This window comes from Engystomops pustulosus, chromosome 1, assembly GCF_040894005.1.
Source record: "Engystomops pustulosus chromosome 1, aEngPut4.maternal, whole genome shotgun sequence".
In the NCBI taxonomy this organism is placed as follows: Eukaryota; Metazoa; Chordata; class Amphibia; order Anura; family Leptodactylidae; genus Engystomops; species Engystomops pustulosus.
The window spans coordinates 273,780,135-273,795,319 of NC_092411.1; the positions used below are offsets into that span (position 1 = coordinate 273,780,135).

At 46.6% G+C, this 15,185-nt stretch overlaps 1 protein-coding gene across 2 annotated transcripts in view; it reads right to left on the reverse strand.

The window, feature by feature from the left end:
- MAEA (macrophage erythroblast attacher, E3 ubiquitin ligase) overlaps positions 1-15,185 on the reverse strand; it is a 30,409-nt gene that overhangs the window by 13,204 nt on the left and 2,020 nt on the right. Inside the window, exons 2-3 of one of the 2 annotated variants that reach the window (XM_072126233.1) lie at positions 11,833-12,015; positions 7,312-7,566 (exon numbers count right to left, since the gene is read on the reverse strand). In XM_072126233.1, the coding sequence (XP_071982334.1) occupies positions 7,312-7,566; positions 11,833-12,015 (438 nt within the window). The remainder of the gene's footprint in view (positions 1-7,311; positions 7,567-11,832; positions 12,016-15,185) is intronic. The other variant, XM_072126234.1, reaches the window with a different exon arrangement.

The following is a 15,185-nucleotide window of genomic DNA, read 5'->3' on the forward strand; positions in this document are numbered from 1 at the left end:
GCTAGTTGCATCAATGTGTTGGATTTGCTGTCTGGCCGACCCCTAGGTCAATATGTCTGGGTCATGTGGCTGAACCTGAACTTTGGGTCTGTTCATCTCTAATGGACGTCTATTGGTGGAGTCTCTTGCTCAGTCAGAGCCTTGGCTAGTTACAGGGGGCATCAATTTGCTGAATTGGGTGTATGGCTGCCATTCCGGCAATATGTCCCGGTCATGCCACCGAATACGAACGTTAAGTCCACTCATCTCTAGTCTCCATTACATAGATCACTAGTGTGTCAGGTCTTAAAGGCAGTCTGTCAATCCAATAAGTGTCATCTAGGCGGAGCCTTTAGATCTTTGAGGCTACAAACTGTGCCGAGCAATGCTGAGAAAAATCATCTTTTTATGGATATGCGTATCATCCTGGAAGTGCACTAGGGGTGGTTCTGATTAGCTAATTTCCTAATCACCAGATTATTGTTGCTCGAAAGTAAGACAATCCCAAAACGACAGTCCTGCTTTATAGCGTAGATTAGTCCCGCACATCAGTTAAGCAAACAATATGGCCGCCCTCCCTCGGAGATGTACAGAAGATGAAGGAAGGTCCTTGTGAAATGCATTAAATGCTGTCAGCCACCGCGCGTCGCGTCTCTCCAAGCTCCACTGAAGGGAAGCGGGACGCCGTGAAGGAAGCGATGAACCTGATTTATTCTGAATTGGCATCCACAGAGATTATTTGGAAGTGCATAAATGTGTCACGCTGCGACGCCTCATCCTTCCAGGGAAGAGGAGAGAAAGGCGTCCTCTGCGGGGAGCTCGACGACTCAATGTTCTGCAAACACAATAATCTCGGCCCCAGAATGTTTGTATTAACATAAGAATGAGCTTGTTCCCGCACATTTATAGTGGAAGACGTCGGAATGAAAAACTCTGAAGATTGAAACGTTCTGTATATGACAGGTATCCAGGAGCTGAACAAAGACGCAATGCACACCGCTGTGAATAATAGCAGGCAACGTGGTCAGTGGCTATCCGCTACCAAGTCCATATCACACGATGACCCGATTAGAGGATTCTTTTTTGTTGTAAGAGAAATGGCTAAAACTTAAACTGTAGTCAAAGAGCAGAGGTCCACGTGACGAGTCTGCAAGGTGCACTTTCCATACCCCTCCAACAATCTGTCATCCTGTAGATTAACTTGTGTATTTATGCAAATCACCATATTTTTCAGACTATAAGACTTAAGGTCCGCATACTCCAGCAATGAAATAGCATTTCACCCAATCTCTGAAAGCAAACCCCCTGCACTGCTCTCCTTCTAGGCGCGCGCCAGAGCCCGAGGGGCCGAGCAGAGGCGCGCGCAAGAGCCCGAGGGGCCGAGCAGAGGCGCGCGCCAGAGCCCGAGGGGCCGAGCAGAGGGTGTGCGACGTGCTTGTGTGTGAGCAACATGGCATTTTTAATTGGTGTCATGGCCCCACCCACAGTGCACCAAGAAGCAAATTTTAATTAAAAGATGACAGAGGAGGTTGTGAAACAGAAAAGACATGTCTGTAGAGCTTATTCTAAAGGGGTAACATTATAAAAGTATGGTTCTTTACAAGCCTTTAAGGGGAGGGGTTGCAGGGAAATTCAATGCAGAGAGCCAAGAGCACAACGGTGTGAGGAGACGGCTCAAGTGCAACTGGTAAGCTTCCAGTCTAGAATATAAATTCAGTCCCCCCCCATGGTCAACTACATAGACTAGAAGGCTCCCCAGGCCTACTACCCTACACATCTTCCTACAAACAGGACCCTCCTATAGAAGTAGGCAGCATTTATTTGGGTCATTCTGCAATCCGCAAGAGTTTTTTCCATTAGCCTGGATCCAGAAGGATCTTGCTGAGCAGTATGAAAGGCACCTCTGCTCCATTTTCCCTAATCATACAGGGCATCGAATGACGTACGACATGAGGTTTTCGGAGATCAAGAACATCAAGATAACAAGCGAGGAGAAGCGCAAAGATAAATGATCTACAGATGAAGATACGTACAACAGTGGTAGAAACTTTATGAACCTGAAATCAAAACGTGCAACATAAAAAGCCACACGTATATCATTTAGGGAGCACTGGTTTACATTGAGGAGATCAAGAAAGGGAAGGAAATGCAACCTGGGAAAAGAATTATGCAAATCAGTCTCTCTATTGACAGCTATTGGTAGTGGTCCTGTTAGACGATGTCCATGCTCATTAAAAAGGGCCTACAAATATGACCAGAAATAGTAATACCTACCGAGCCTTAAAGGGGTTGTACCAACTACTGCTGGGGATCCCATTCTCACTAGGGTAGGGCTCCTGGAACCCCCACCGATCAAGAGAACATTCGCAAAATAATGGATAGAGCGGCAGGATTCACACTAGACCAGTGATGGCAAACCTTTTAGAGGCCGAGTGCCCAAACTACAACAAAGACCCGCTTACTTATCGCAAAGTGCCAGCACAGAAATTTAATTTGTGATTTATACTTCCTTTTCTGTCACAGTTTTCATTGATACCAGCACCTGAGGACACCAATATAGCAGAAAATAGTCCCAGGTACAGCTGTCACTTTAAAATAGCTCTGTGCACAGCAAGTCCTGGGCTGTTTGGGACTGCAGGAAGATACCTGGACTCCTCTCTGGTGATGGCCTGAGTGCCCACAGAAAGGGCTCCGAGTGCCACCTCTGGCACCAGTGCCATAGGTTAGCCATCACTGCACTAGACCTTCCGCTCTAACCTTTAGCGAGAATGGGACCCGTTCTTCAAGGTTGCTGGAGGTTCTATTCGCATGACGGGTAAAACCACTGGGACCACCCCACACTGATCACGAGAACGGAAACATGGATGGAGCAGCCGGTCGAGTATGGGTCTGCCCACTCCATCTATTAGTGCGAACAGGACCTCTGTTCCCTAAATTAGTGAGGGTCCCATTCTCGCAATCGTTAGGGGTCCCGGCCCTTGCCTGCTCACCGGTCACCCTTATCCACAGGAAACAACTCCCTTCAATCCATAAGGAGATCAGAGAACTCTTAAAGGTTGAGTAGAAGATGTTGTAGAGAGAAGGTGCACTCGATCTTATGGCTCCGCCCATTATGCACCAAAAGGCTAATTTGCATAAAAATATACATTTATGGGGGTCTTGGTTTTCGGGCCACTTTTTATTTTTTACCATGGAGGACACTTCACCCAAAAGCTCAAATGTTTAATGTAGCCAATCGAGTCCTTTCAGATCAGTTAAAGGGTAGAGTACCGGCATCGGGGGATGGGCGGATTTGCGAGGCAATATTTACTTTGATTTCTACTAATTGCAGTGTCATCTAACAGAGTGTGAGCTGCCCTCCGGGGGCCGCAGAGACATGTTCTCCTTTACATCCAGAACAGAAAGCTTCCAGCAAAAACCAAAACCATAGACAGGCGGGAATTCTTCATCACGGAGCGGGATCTGTAATGAGGGGCTGCATGAAAGGGACGAAATGACAGATTTGTGCAGAGATAAAACCATTTACACGGAGACACAAAGCGCACAGACGAAGGCGATCAATTAGCTGGATGGCACTTTGTTCGTTTTAGTGGAGCCATGTGGAATAATGGGAGGGCCACATTTGCATACGATTTTCATATTCCCATTAAAAAACAAAAAAGGTTCTTGATTTTTTTTTTTTTTGTAGCGTTCAAAGTGGAGAAATAACGACAGCGGGAGAATATTTTTCTACTTCCAAGTTTTTTTTCTTTTTGACCATTTTTTTCCCCAGACTTTGATTATCACCACGTTACTCGGGCGCAGTATAAGGCTAGAAGCTCACGACTGAGCCGATTCTCTACTGTGAATAGCGGAGGTTTTTTTTTTTTTTTTTAATCTAAATATATTATATATTTTTATTTTTTTTTACACTTTTCACTGTGCAGAACAAAACACGCGTCATATGGCTCATACCGTGAATAGGAAGAATAAGACAGCAAACCAAAATTTCCACAGGGAGGTGCTCGCATCTGGGGAAGCCAGGTTCCAAGAAGTCTTTATTAACACATCATCCAGGCATAAAAATGCAATGTTTCGAGCCTGGCGTACTTTGTGTTGTGGCTACCTTCATCCATTATATGGCTGATACCGTTACAAACACCTTAGCCAATGGCAGATGTTTATCAAAGCCGGTCTCAATACCCCCTTAGCCCGTTACAGCATGTTCCTAATACATGATGAAGCACAAGCCTCCAGTAGTGATCCAATCCTATTGATACCCTTTAAAAGTTTATCTTGTCTCACAAAAAACCAAGGCCTGATTAGGAATAAGGAAAAAAAACCCTAAAAATAACTGGTTTAACTGATGGATTTCTATGGGACTTCTTATAGGACGGCCAATCCTCCATCCCAGTGTGTATAGAGCAGGGTACAAGTACTTGTATTTTAAAGGGCATCTACCATCAGGATGAGGAACTGTATGCAAATGACCCCAAGGGGCTCCAGGCTTCTTATGTGTTAATGAAACCTGGAGCCCCTCAGGCTTATTTGCACACAGTCTTTCAATCTGGTGGTAGATGCCCTTTAAAGGTCACTTCACGTGGGATTAGCGGACCCCATTCAGTTTGGGCTCTCGAGACCAAGATACATTGGCGACTGAACAGCCAATCGATTGATGCCCCTAGCAACCAGTCATGCCTACGATTGGTTGGCCGAACAACCAATCTGTTGGCCAATCTGGCACATTAACGCTCCTAGCATTTGGCTGTGGCTATGATCGGCCCTGGGTGTCCAACTGGCCAATCATAGGCATGGTTAGTAGCTGGAGGCAACAATTTGCCAGGTTGGACGTTTGGCCGCCAATCTGTTGACCAATCACAGGTGCGGCTGGTTGGTAGGGGCATCAATTTGCCGGAAACTGATTCAGCAATGTGACTGGGTGGTGCAAATAGCGGCTCCGCTCATCTCTGCTTGTGACATCTTCTAACCAATCTCTCAGGACGAGTCTCTTGCTGCACACAGTGATGCGCATCCATCTCGTCCTTCCTTGGAGAGGATATACTGGCGTAGGATAAATCACTGAATAAATGCAAAAACCTAATTATCCCTCATCAAAATCAGGAGATAATCCTACACGATAATCGCCGGGCGCTCGATCTGTATCCATAGAAGGAAAATATTCCGACTTTGATTCCGGTTGTGAAGCCCAAGGTCACGACGTTATCACAATAACCCGATTCCCGCGTCTAACAAGCCTCCTCTGATGAGCCGCCGCTCCGGGCCGCTCCATCGCTACCGTTTGTTATAGCCGCAGACTCGCCGCTGTTTATCACCTCATTAGAGAGCCGGAGGCCATTAGCAAATTACCTCAATAGTCGGATAGGATTAGCGGAGTTTTTTCCCCCCCTGTCGCCACCTGTTGATGCACAACCTTGCGTCTCATTATTTTCTTATAGGAAATCTAAATAAATCAGATAATTTTGTGTAAAGGAAATCGCAACGTGAAAGTGGAATGTCTTCAGAAGATGAAACCAAAGCGTATTCGTAAGCGGAATAGCGGTTTCCGCTTGTAAGAGGGAGAAGATTGATGCACAAGGCGGAGCGTTAACGTGCGGCCCTATTCACCGGTTTTTAGTTATTTTTGTGCCATAAGAAGTCAAGCACCAACAAAAGATGCAAAGATATGAAAACCTGCCTTGCTTCCACACAAGACGCTCACTTAGGCTTAGGGACATGTTCACGCATAATGGAGCGGCTGCAACTATTGCTGAAGATTCCAGAACTGTAAAAGTTTCATGGAAAGTTGTGAAGTATTTGCTCCGTGTCTTAGCGATTCACATTATACAGAAGGAACTAGTCTGCAGTGGTGTGGATAAAGCACTTGGGCTACTTACTTATAGCTCCAGCTTTTAAAGGGGTTATCCGGGTTTAAAATTTTTTTTTATGGCCGGGCTGGGGAGGGCTAGTTAAACATAATAAACATGTACTTACCTCCTCCGGTGCTGCCGATGTCCCACGCCGCGGCCCGTCTTCTCCGTGCGCCGGTTTGAGTACAAGGGCGCACAGAGAGCTTCCGGCCGGCCGGATGCTCCCATGCGCACCATCTCCCAGCGCTTACAACGCTGAGAGATAAGGACGGATGGGAGGAGCCGTCCACATCGCGGACCGGAAGCTCCCTGTGCGCGGCTTCCGTGCCCCTGTAAACAAACAGGGGCACGGATCGAAGGGACCGCGGTGCGGGACATCGGCGGCGCCGGAGGAGGTAAGTCCATGTTTATTATGTTTAACTAGCCCTCCCCAGCCCGGCCATAAAAAAAATTTTTAAACCCGGATAACCCCTTTAATAATTTGGCAGGAAGAAACCCACCCCTTCCAGCGGGGAGATTCTTCTGTTTAAAATGACGCAATTATGTTTCTATGTGGCAAGGTTCAGGGGATGTGGCCGTTTGAAGTTGGTCACGGTCAAGACGTTTATAGCCGTATGGCAGTCATGAAGGAGTTAATATATAATGAATACAAATAATTTATGTATAAGACGCAAAATAAAAGCTCATTCAGATGGCCGAGCCCGCTGCGCAACCACAAAACTATGGACGTGCGAGTTCAGTCCGTATTGTAATATGTTTTTTTTTATTTTCTTGCATATGTTAAAAAAAAAAAAAACTCTAGGTTTCTAATCTACTTTTTGTGGTCTGCACATGTGTGAAAAACAAACTGACATGTAAACAGACCAGTAGGAATCAATGGGTCTGTATGCCATCAGCAAAAAACAACAACAAAAAAAAAAAAAAACACTCAACTGAATAAGCTCTAAATGATACATTTTTGATTTACATTACCAGGACAACCTTTACAACCAAGGCTCTCTTCACAAAATACACTGGATGATCGTTACTGATCACATGCGCTTCAATCGAAACTAATATACAATTAGGCCGAGCCCTACGGCCTTCCCCCTTGCCGTTTAAATCAGGTTTCTAAACGCAATGTTAACGCCCCATGTGACCACACACACACACACACCATTCCTGAAAATATTGTATCCGTATCAAGTATCGTGATAATAATGTATCACACTCAAAAGTCTGGTGAGGGGAGAGGTGCGACGCGCACAGGAGGGGGGCGCATGGGGTCAACATGATGCGATAATGGATTGTTACACTTTAGTTACTGTATCTCTGACGCACTGTGTGATCGAGGCTAGTGATGGACCATGAATACGGATGAAGAGCTACAATCACTGTTCTGCAGAGCAGGCAGAGAGGTCCTTACTGGCTGTGCCCTGCAGACTGCCCTGGTGAAGCATCAGAATTGTGATTCCAGCTCTGAAGTATAATACAGGCAGTGACTCACCTCTATACCGCTCTGCCTGGCCAGCTTCACCGCGGTGTTATAGTATCCGCAGCGCAGGAGGTGTTCCACCATCATACGATCCATGCGTTTCTTTTTCCACATGTTCACGGCGGCCGCCTGGTCGCTGCTGTGCTCCTTCAAGTGCTCGATCCGCCTCTTGCACAACTTGGCGCTCTCATCCTCCGCCTGGATGGACTCCACTGCCTGGAAGGGTGGGGAGAACAGCAAGAACAGATGAGACACCGGTTCCTGTACCTTTAAGAAATAAGTAAAAAGCAGCTGAAGTCATCGGATCAGGACTGGACTCGCACTTCGTGTATCCTACCGCTCTGTCACTATTCTGCATTAAGACAAACAAAAATAAAAGAAAAACCTGTAGCTTTTACCCTGCCTCATTTCCATCTCATTGGTCTCCCACTCAGTGGACATTATATAGGTCCTGGGGTTAAAAATCTGACATATTTGCTAGCAAAAGAAATATTATATATATATTTTCTATTATTAATAAAATTCCATTACAGATATAGAATGGGATGACCGGGTGCGAGACAGGGCGCAAAAATCTATGCAAGACCGGCTAAAGAAGCCAAAGGGTAGAGAAAAGTTTTATTAAACCTCCCATTTATGAAAATGTGCAGAAGAAAAACTAACTCTGCTTATACTCGGAAAGAAAAAAAAAAAAAAAAAAACACAACAAGAACAAAAAGAAAAACCAAACTCTGTACTCACCCATCCAACTCCCCCACAGGTCCTCCTCTGTCCTCTGTAGCTCAGTCTCCGTCTTCAGGTCCCTTCACACACGCCACGATGTCGGCCGCTTGCTCACATCATAGTGTGTACGCAGGGGCAGGCGCTGTGACTAGTGCATTCACTAAGCTTATAATTGAGTTAATAGGTTTTCCCAGGTTTTTTGTGCTAAAAATAGTTACTTTGGCTTCTACTCGTGTATATACTAGACAGTTATGATTATCTACACTCACCGGCCACTTTATTAGGTACACCTGTCCAACTGCTCGTTAACACTTAATTTCTAATCAGCCAATCACATGGCGGCAGCTCAGTGCATTTAGGCATGTAGACATGGTCAAGACAATCTCCTGCAGTTCAAACCGAGCATCAGTATGGGGAAGAAAGGTGATTTGAGGCCTTTGAACGTGGCATGGTTGTTGGTGCCAGAAGGGCTGGTCTGAGTATTTCAGAAACTGCTGATCTACTGGGATTTTCATGCACAACCATCTCTAGGGTTTACAGAGAATGGTCCGAAAAACAAAAAATATCCAGTGAGCAGCAGTTCTGTGGGCGGAAATGCCTTGTTGATGCCAGAGGTCAGAGGAGAATGGGCAGACCGGTTCAAGCTGATAGAAAGGCAACAGTGACTCAAATCGCCACCCGTTACAACCAAGGTAGGCAGAAGAGCATCTCTGAACGCACAGTACGCCGAACTTTGAGGCAGATGGGCTACAGCAGCAGAAGACCACAACGGGTGCCACTCCTTTCAGCTAAGAACAGGAAACTGAGGCTACAATTTGCACAAGCTCATCGAAATTGGACAGTAGAAGATTGGAAAAACGTTGCCTGGTCTGATGAGTCTTGATTTCTGCTGCGACATTCGGATGGTAGGGTCAGAATTTGGCGTCAACAACATGAAAGCGTGGATCCATCCTGCCTTGTATCAACGGTTCAGGCTGGTGGTGGTGGTGTCATGGTGTGGGGAATATTTTCTTGGCACTCTTTGGGCCCCTTGGTACAACGCCACAGCCTACCTGAGTATTGTTGCTGACCATGTCCATCCCTTTATGAGCACAATGTATCCTGTAACATCTGATGGCTACTTTCAGCAGGATAATGCGCCATGTCATAAAGCTGGAATCATCTCAGACTGGTTTCTTGAACATGACAATGAGGTCACTGGACACAAATGGCCTCCACAGTCACCAGATCTCAATCCAATAGAGCATCTTTGGGATGTGGTGGGACGGGAGATTCGCATCATGGATGTGCAGCCGACAAATCTGCGGCAACTGTGTGATGCCATCATGTCAATATGGACCAAAATCTCTGAGGAGCTTCCAGCACCTTGTTGAATCTATGCCACGAAGAATTGAGGCAGTTCTGAAGGCAAAAGGGGGTCCAACCCGTTACTAGCATGGTGTATCTAATAAAGTGGCCGGTGAGGGTACTTGACTTTTCTACGCTCAGTTCTTACCGCAGAAGTGGATAAAATGTCTACGCATTTTACTGCACGACTTTGCCGAGAAAAATCAATCGGAGTTGTCACTTGCCATCTGGCAGGAAATACTGTAGGTCGCGTCGCTTTGTGTGTGGATTTACCTGCAGAGTGTTTATTTTTAACACACACCCCTGTAAGAGCCGTTGAAACGCCCAGGAAATTTTATCAGGTTATCCCCAATCACCCCAAAACTGGTGAATGTATGGAGGTCCCGTTCTCACGACTCATGGAGCAGCACTGAGTATGTGTCTTGCCGTTCCATAGCTGGACACAGCGCTCAGATATCTCGGTCTATCACATTTGATGTGTATGTGGTTACAGGAGATACCCGAGCGCCATGCCAACATGGAGCAATTTCCAACATGGAGCAGCAGGACACATGCTCAAACTGCCGCTCTAGTAAGGTTGGGAGCTTGTTGTCATGATTATTGGGGGTCCCAGCAGCCTAACCCCCCCCCTTCCCCACCAATTAGACAGTCATCACCTCTCCCGTGGATAGTGAACAACATCTTAATTCAGTACAAGCCCTTTAAGATGGCCAATATGTTATATCTCATCGGCTCCATGGCCTAGTAAATATATGACTCTCTCTCAGACACCTGTAAAATATTCCATTCCGATTCTGATGGAGGTGATGGTAGTCAGATAATGTGTGCGACCACCTCGCAGGCAGTAACGCGTTTCGGACAAGTCTGGACCTGGTTCCCATTTACACGGTCTATATCAAGACCCCAGCGAATCATCCGGATGTTACTAGTAACGAGAAGCGCCGGGTAATTTGCAGAGTATCAGGATAATATCCCGCCTTAGACAATTCAATAAATGGTGTGAATTGTGGAGACAAAGATGGAGCCGGCGTCTACGAGCGCGGAGGAATGTGGCCGCTCTCTCCTCGTCTAATCCATCACTGTCTCCGGAGCCGCTGGATTGAAAAGCAAAAAAAAAACCGTGCGAGAGCCAGAATACATGTAAATCACCGTGATTGATGCGATGGCGCCCGCATGGCGGTCATACATTGTTAGCCGGGGGTGAGGCCGCTTCTCATTCAGGAGGTGTAACGCGCTGGTAATGTCACCACGGGGGAGCGAGGAAAAGACACAAAACTGCTAAAAAAAAAAAAGTTTCTTTGGTCTCCTGCTTTATCAGGTTATCCCCAATCACCCCAAAACTGGTGAATGTATGGAGGTCCCATTCTCATGACTCATGAAGCAGCATTGAGTATGTGTCTTGCTGTTCCATAGCTGGACACCGCGCTCAGATATCTCTAACACACACATTTGCCGTCTATAAGACAAGAAATATCCGAACGCCATGCTCAGCAATTTCCAACATGGAGCGGAAGGATACATGCTCAACCTGTCATGATTATTGGGGGTTCCAGCAGCCTGACCCCCCCACCAATTAGATGGTCATCACCTCACCCGTGGATAGTGAACAGCATCTTAACTTGTTTGCAAAGCTGTGACTAGCAACTAAAATAGGAGGAAGCTACCGGCGGCCATTGCAACTCAAAAACCCCCAAAACCAAACATACTTACCCAGCTCCAGGTCCCAAATTCCTTGTTGTTCCAATCGGAAGTTCCTGGTGGTCCCGCTTCATCCAGGGTGCGGGTGTGATTTGTTATCGCATTGTAAATGCAATTCTGTATTGTTTACACTATGTAAATATTGTGTTAACAGCATGTTAACAAGTATGTTACCGTTCTGTTTAGGTTAGATTACTCTGTGGCAAAGGTGGGGTGTGTCATTAGATGGACTAGATGGATCCCCCAGAACTTTATGGTCAGATGCTGGTTAGACCAGCGCAACGAAGAACAGGAGTAGGGCAAGAATGAGCGAGTTTTTTGGAAACTTAAAAAAGAAAGATGGAAAACCCCTTTAAGAGGGCCAATATACATCAAATGAACATATGAATGTGAGGTGTCCATAGTTCCATCACAAGCTATGTAAATCATTAAAGGACATCTACCACCAGGATGAAGGCCTGTATGCAAATGAGCCTAAGGAGCTTCAGGCTCCATAAACACCTGTGGAGTCTGGAGCCCCTTGGGCTAATTTGCATAAAGTCTGTCATTCAAAGGCAGGATCTGATTAGACACATTGCTAAAAAAAATATGAAACTCTTAGAGACTGTAGGTGGCAACTGGGTCCTAGAGCCTTCCTACTATTTTAGGACCACCATGGATGAAACCACGTTAGGTCAATGGGAACTAGAACAGACAACTGGTGGACACGTGGACAATGCCTGATCCTTTATAAGCTGACAGATGACGTACAAGAAGCGGCCTCACCTTTCTCTTAAGAACACTTAGTTTCTCCACCACCCCATCCAGCAGGCTGACCACAGAGTCCACGGCAGGACAACTGCTCAGAGTCTTCTCCAGCTCGGCCACCACCATGGAGACGTGGCTCGTCTCCCGATCAATGTTCTTCTGTGCCGCCCGGAAGCGCTTGTTGAGAGTCTCATAGGGAACCTGAAGAAGAGAGAAGATCCTGCATTATAGAACCAGTGATGAGGGACCAGGGTGGAGACCCTGGGGGTCCCACCAACGTCTACCCTGGGGGTCCCACCACATTACATTATAGTAGTAACTAAGAGCAGTATCTTTCCTGAGCGGCTCTTGTCTTCACGTTTTGGGACAAGAAATAGCCATCCCACTAATAGAAACCATATTAAAGGGTCATTTCGGGCCTTTTATTTTTTGGATAGGTGATCCTGGAGTCGTGACTCCGGTGAGTTCAGCTCCCACTAGTCAGGCCCATTCTTCACATGGCCCCTGTGTAACCCAGTTCAATTTGAGCTGCAATGCCAAGCACAACCACTATGAAATGTAAGGCGCTGTGCCTGGTAAACATTGCAGAGGTTGCAGCAATCCCAAGATCCGGGTGGTGCTGGGTATTGGACTGATCCGATAGCAATCACATATTTAGAGTCACCGCCCTAAATCCCTGGTCCTGTGCCAGTCTGAAAAGAGTGAACAAGATCTGACAAATCTGAACTATCAGAAGTCTCTTAGAGCTGAACTGCTTTTGTTGCCCCTGGCCTCATACAGCTCTGTATAAATAAGAAATGGACATGTGACCTCTCCCAGAATTTTTGCCCTAATATTTACATATCCGATAAAATGATTCCATGTGTAAGCACAGGATTGGCTGGTGTTTTTTTTCTTTTAGCTCGATCCAGGAATCCACATGTCCATGTTCACGCTACCTGGGCTGACCTCTGGCCCAATATAATCCCGTTATGTATAGTGCGATATATCTTATAAGAGTTGGGCTGTTTCACTGAGGTTAGTGAAAGTGGTCGCTCAGCAAGGGTGGTCCCATGCCGGGGGGCATGTGGGCCACTCTCTGCATCCAGGGGGTGTGATCTAAGGTACCCCGGTGATCCTTACTGTCTATTACATATGGTGAATAACCGAATATCCACACTACACACCCCATACACCTCCGCCCTCTTCCATCTCATCTATAAGGGCACCCCTCCCCCCTCCTCACTTCTAATATTTAGATAATTAAACCCACACACGCGCCTTTAGCCTACAGGTTTAATTAGAAGTAAAAACTAGCAGCAAAAATCAACCAACAAAACAAAGAAACCGCGGACGAAATTACATTTCACAAAACTAGTAGATATGAGAATGATGGAAATGTAATTATAGCCCCATCATCACACGCAAGAGCAGCTGCACGTAACACAGACCAACGCCGCAGCCATCTACTCAATCCTGGACTCAAACATTGTAACATTGTAGCAGCCATAGATAAAGGACATTGTAACATTGTAGCAGCCATAGAGAAGGGTGAAAATGTATCAAGACAGGTCCCTGGAGACAGGCAATTAGAGGATAAGGGGGTCAAAATCCGATCCCTGGGGTCTGAAACCCTCTACCCCAATATCAGCTGTTTAGATAAGATGTGGCCTCTCTGTGGGCTACAAAGAACAGCACCATCCAGTGATTGGTGGCCGTGCTTGGTATTGCAGTCTCTCACTTAAACAAGGGCATGTGACATCACAATAACACACCTATCCTAAAGGAAGGCGGCCAATAAATAAAAAACCCCTTTAAGACAGGGTTCTGAAGGCTGGATTTAGGACAGGAAACATGGAGCTAGGCCCCGCCTTATTTACCAACCTGACCACAGGGGGAGGTCTCAGACCCTTTCCCAATATAGATAAGGAAGAGTCTGTCACACTGCATCTCAACAAGCCAGACCCTGTGTTGTCAGGGTGCCAAGGGTGAATGGAAGACTCAGCTGAGCCAACATGTATGTGGGAGGAATAGCTGCCAGCTACCAGAATGTACCTGGGGAGCCAGAGGAACAGCCAACAGCAGAGGGTGCATGTGTATAGAAGAGGCAGGATGAATAGCTAACAGCAGAACAGAGGGTGCATGTGTATAGAAGAGGCAGGATGAATAGCTAACAGCAGAACAGAGTGTGCATGTGTATAGGAGGGGCAAGGAGGAATAGCTAATGGATGTGTAGAGTGTGCATGTGTATAGGAGAGGCAGGAGGAATAGCCAACAGCAGAGAAGAGTGTGCATGTGTATAGGAGGGGGAAGGAGGAATAGCTAACAGCAGAACAGAGTGTGAATGTGTATAGGAGGGGGAAGGAGGAATAGCTAACAGCAGAAACGAGTATGCATGAGTATAGGAGGGGAAGGAGTAATAGCTAATGTATGTGCAGAGTGTGCATGTGTATAGAAGAGGCAGGAGGAATAGCTAACAGCAGAACAGAGTGTGCATGTGTATAGGAGGGGAAGCAGTAATAGCTAATGTATGTGCAGAGTGTGCATGTGTATAGGAGAGGCAGGAGGAATAGCCAACAGCAGAGAAGAGTGTGCATGTGTATATGTGGGGAAGGAGGAATAGCTAACAGCAGAGCGGAGTATGCATGTGTATAGGAGGGACAGGAGGAATAGCTAACATCAGAGCAGAGTGTGCATGTGTATATGAGGGGAAGGAGGAATAGCTAAAAGCAGAGCAGAGTGTGCATGTGTATATGAGGGGAAGGAGGAATAGCTAACAGCAGAACAGAGTATGCATGTGTATAGGATGGGCAGGAGGAATAGCTAACAGCAGAGTGTGCATGTGTATAGGATGGCCAGGAGGAATAGCTGCTGGCTGAACTAAGCATAGGTGTGCACAGGTAGACGGCCTTTCTGAACCTCAATATTAAAAGCAGAGTTGTGGGGTCACCTTAAGACTTTAGGTCACACGCAAATTGAGGCCTTGTGCAGGAGCCTCGCTGACAGGTGCCTGGAGGGATGAGAGCACATCCCAAGGTCTATTATTTGCTGCCTACTAATATAAGGAACCAAATACATCTCTGTACCCAGAAGCACCAAGAGGAGGTTCACATCTGCCCCAGACCCGGCAGAGGTCCTGTCCAGGCATCACGTGGCCTTGCAGCTCCTTCGTGTCAATGAGGCCGGGTCACTCATAACTGGTCACCACAACCCCCTAGGAGGGCAGATCTGCCGATTACTGGGACTCCTAGTCCTACCCCGATCCTGCAGATGTAACTTCTGTGTGATCCCGAGGTTTTCCAGCAGCTGCACATTCCATTACATGAGTCAAACAGCGAGGACTGCGAATAACTCGCTCCTCCAGAAACCTCCAGAGGCCGCAGTGTCACTTC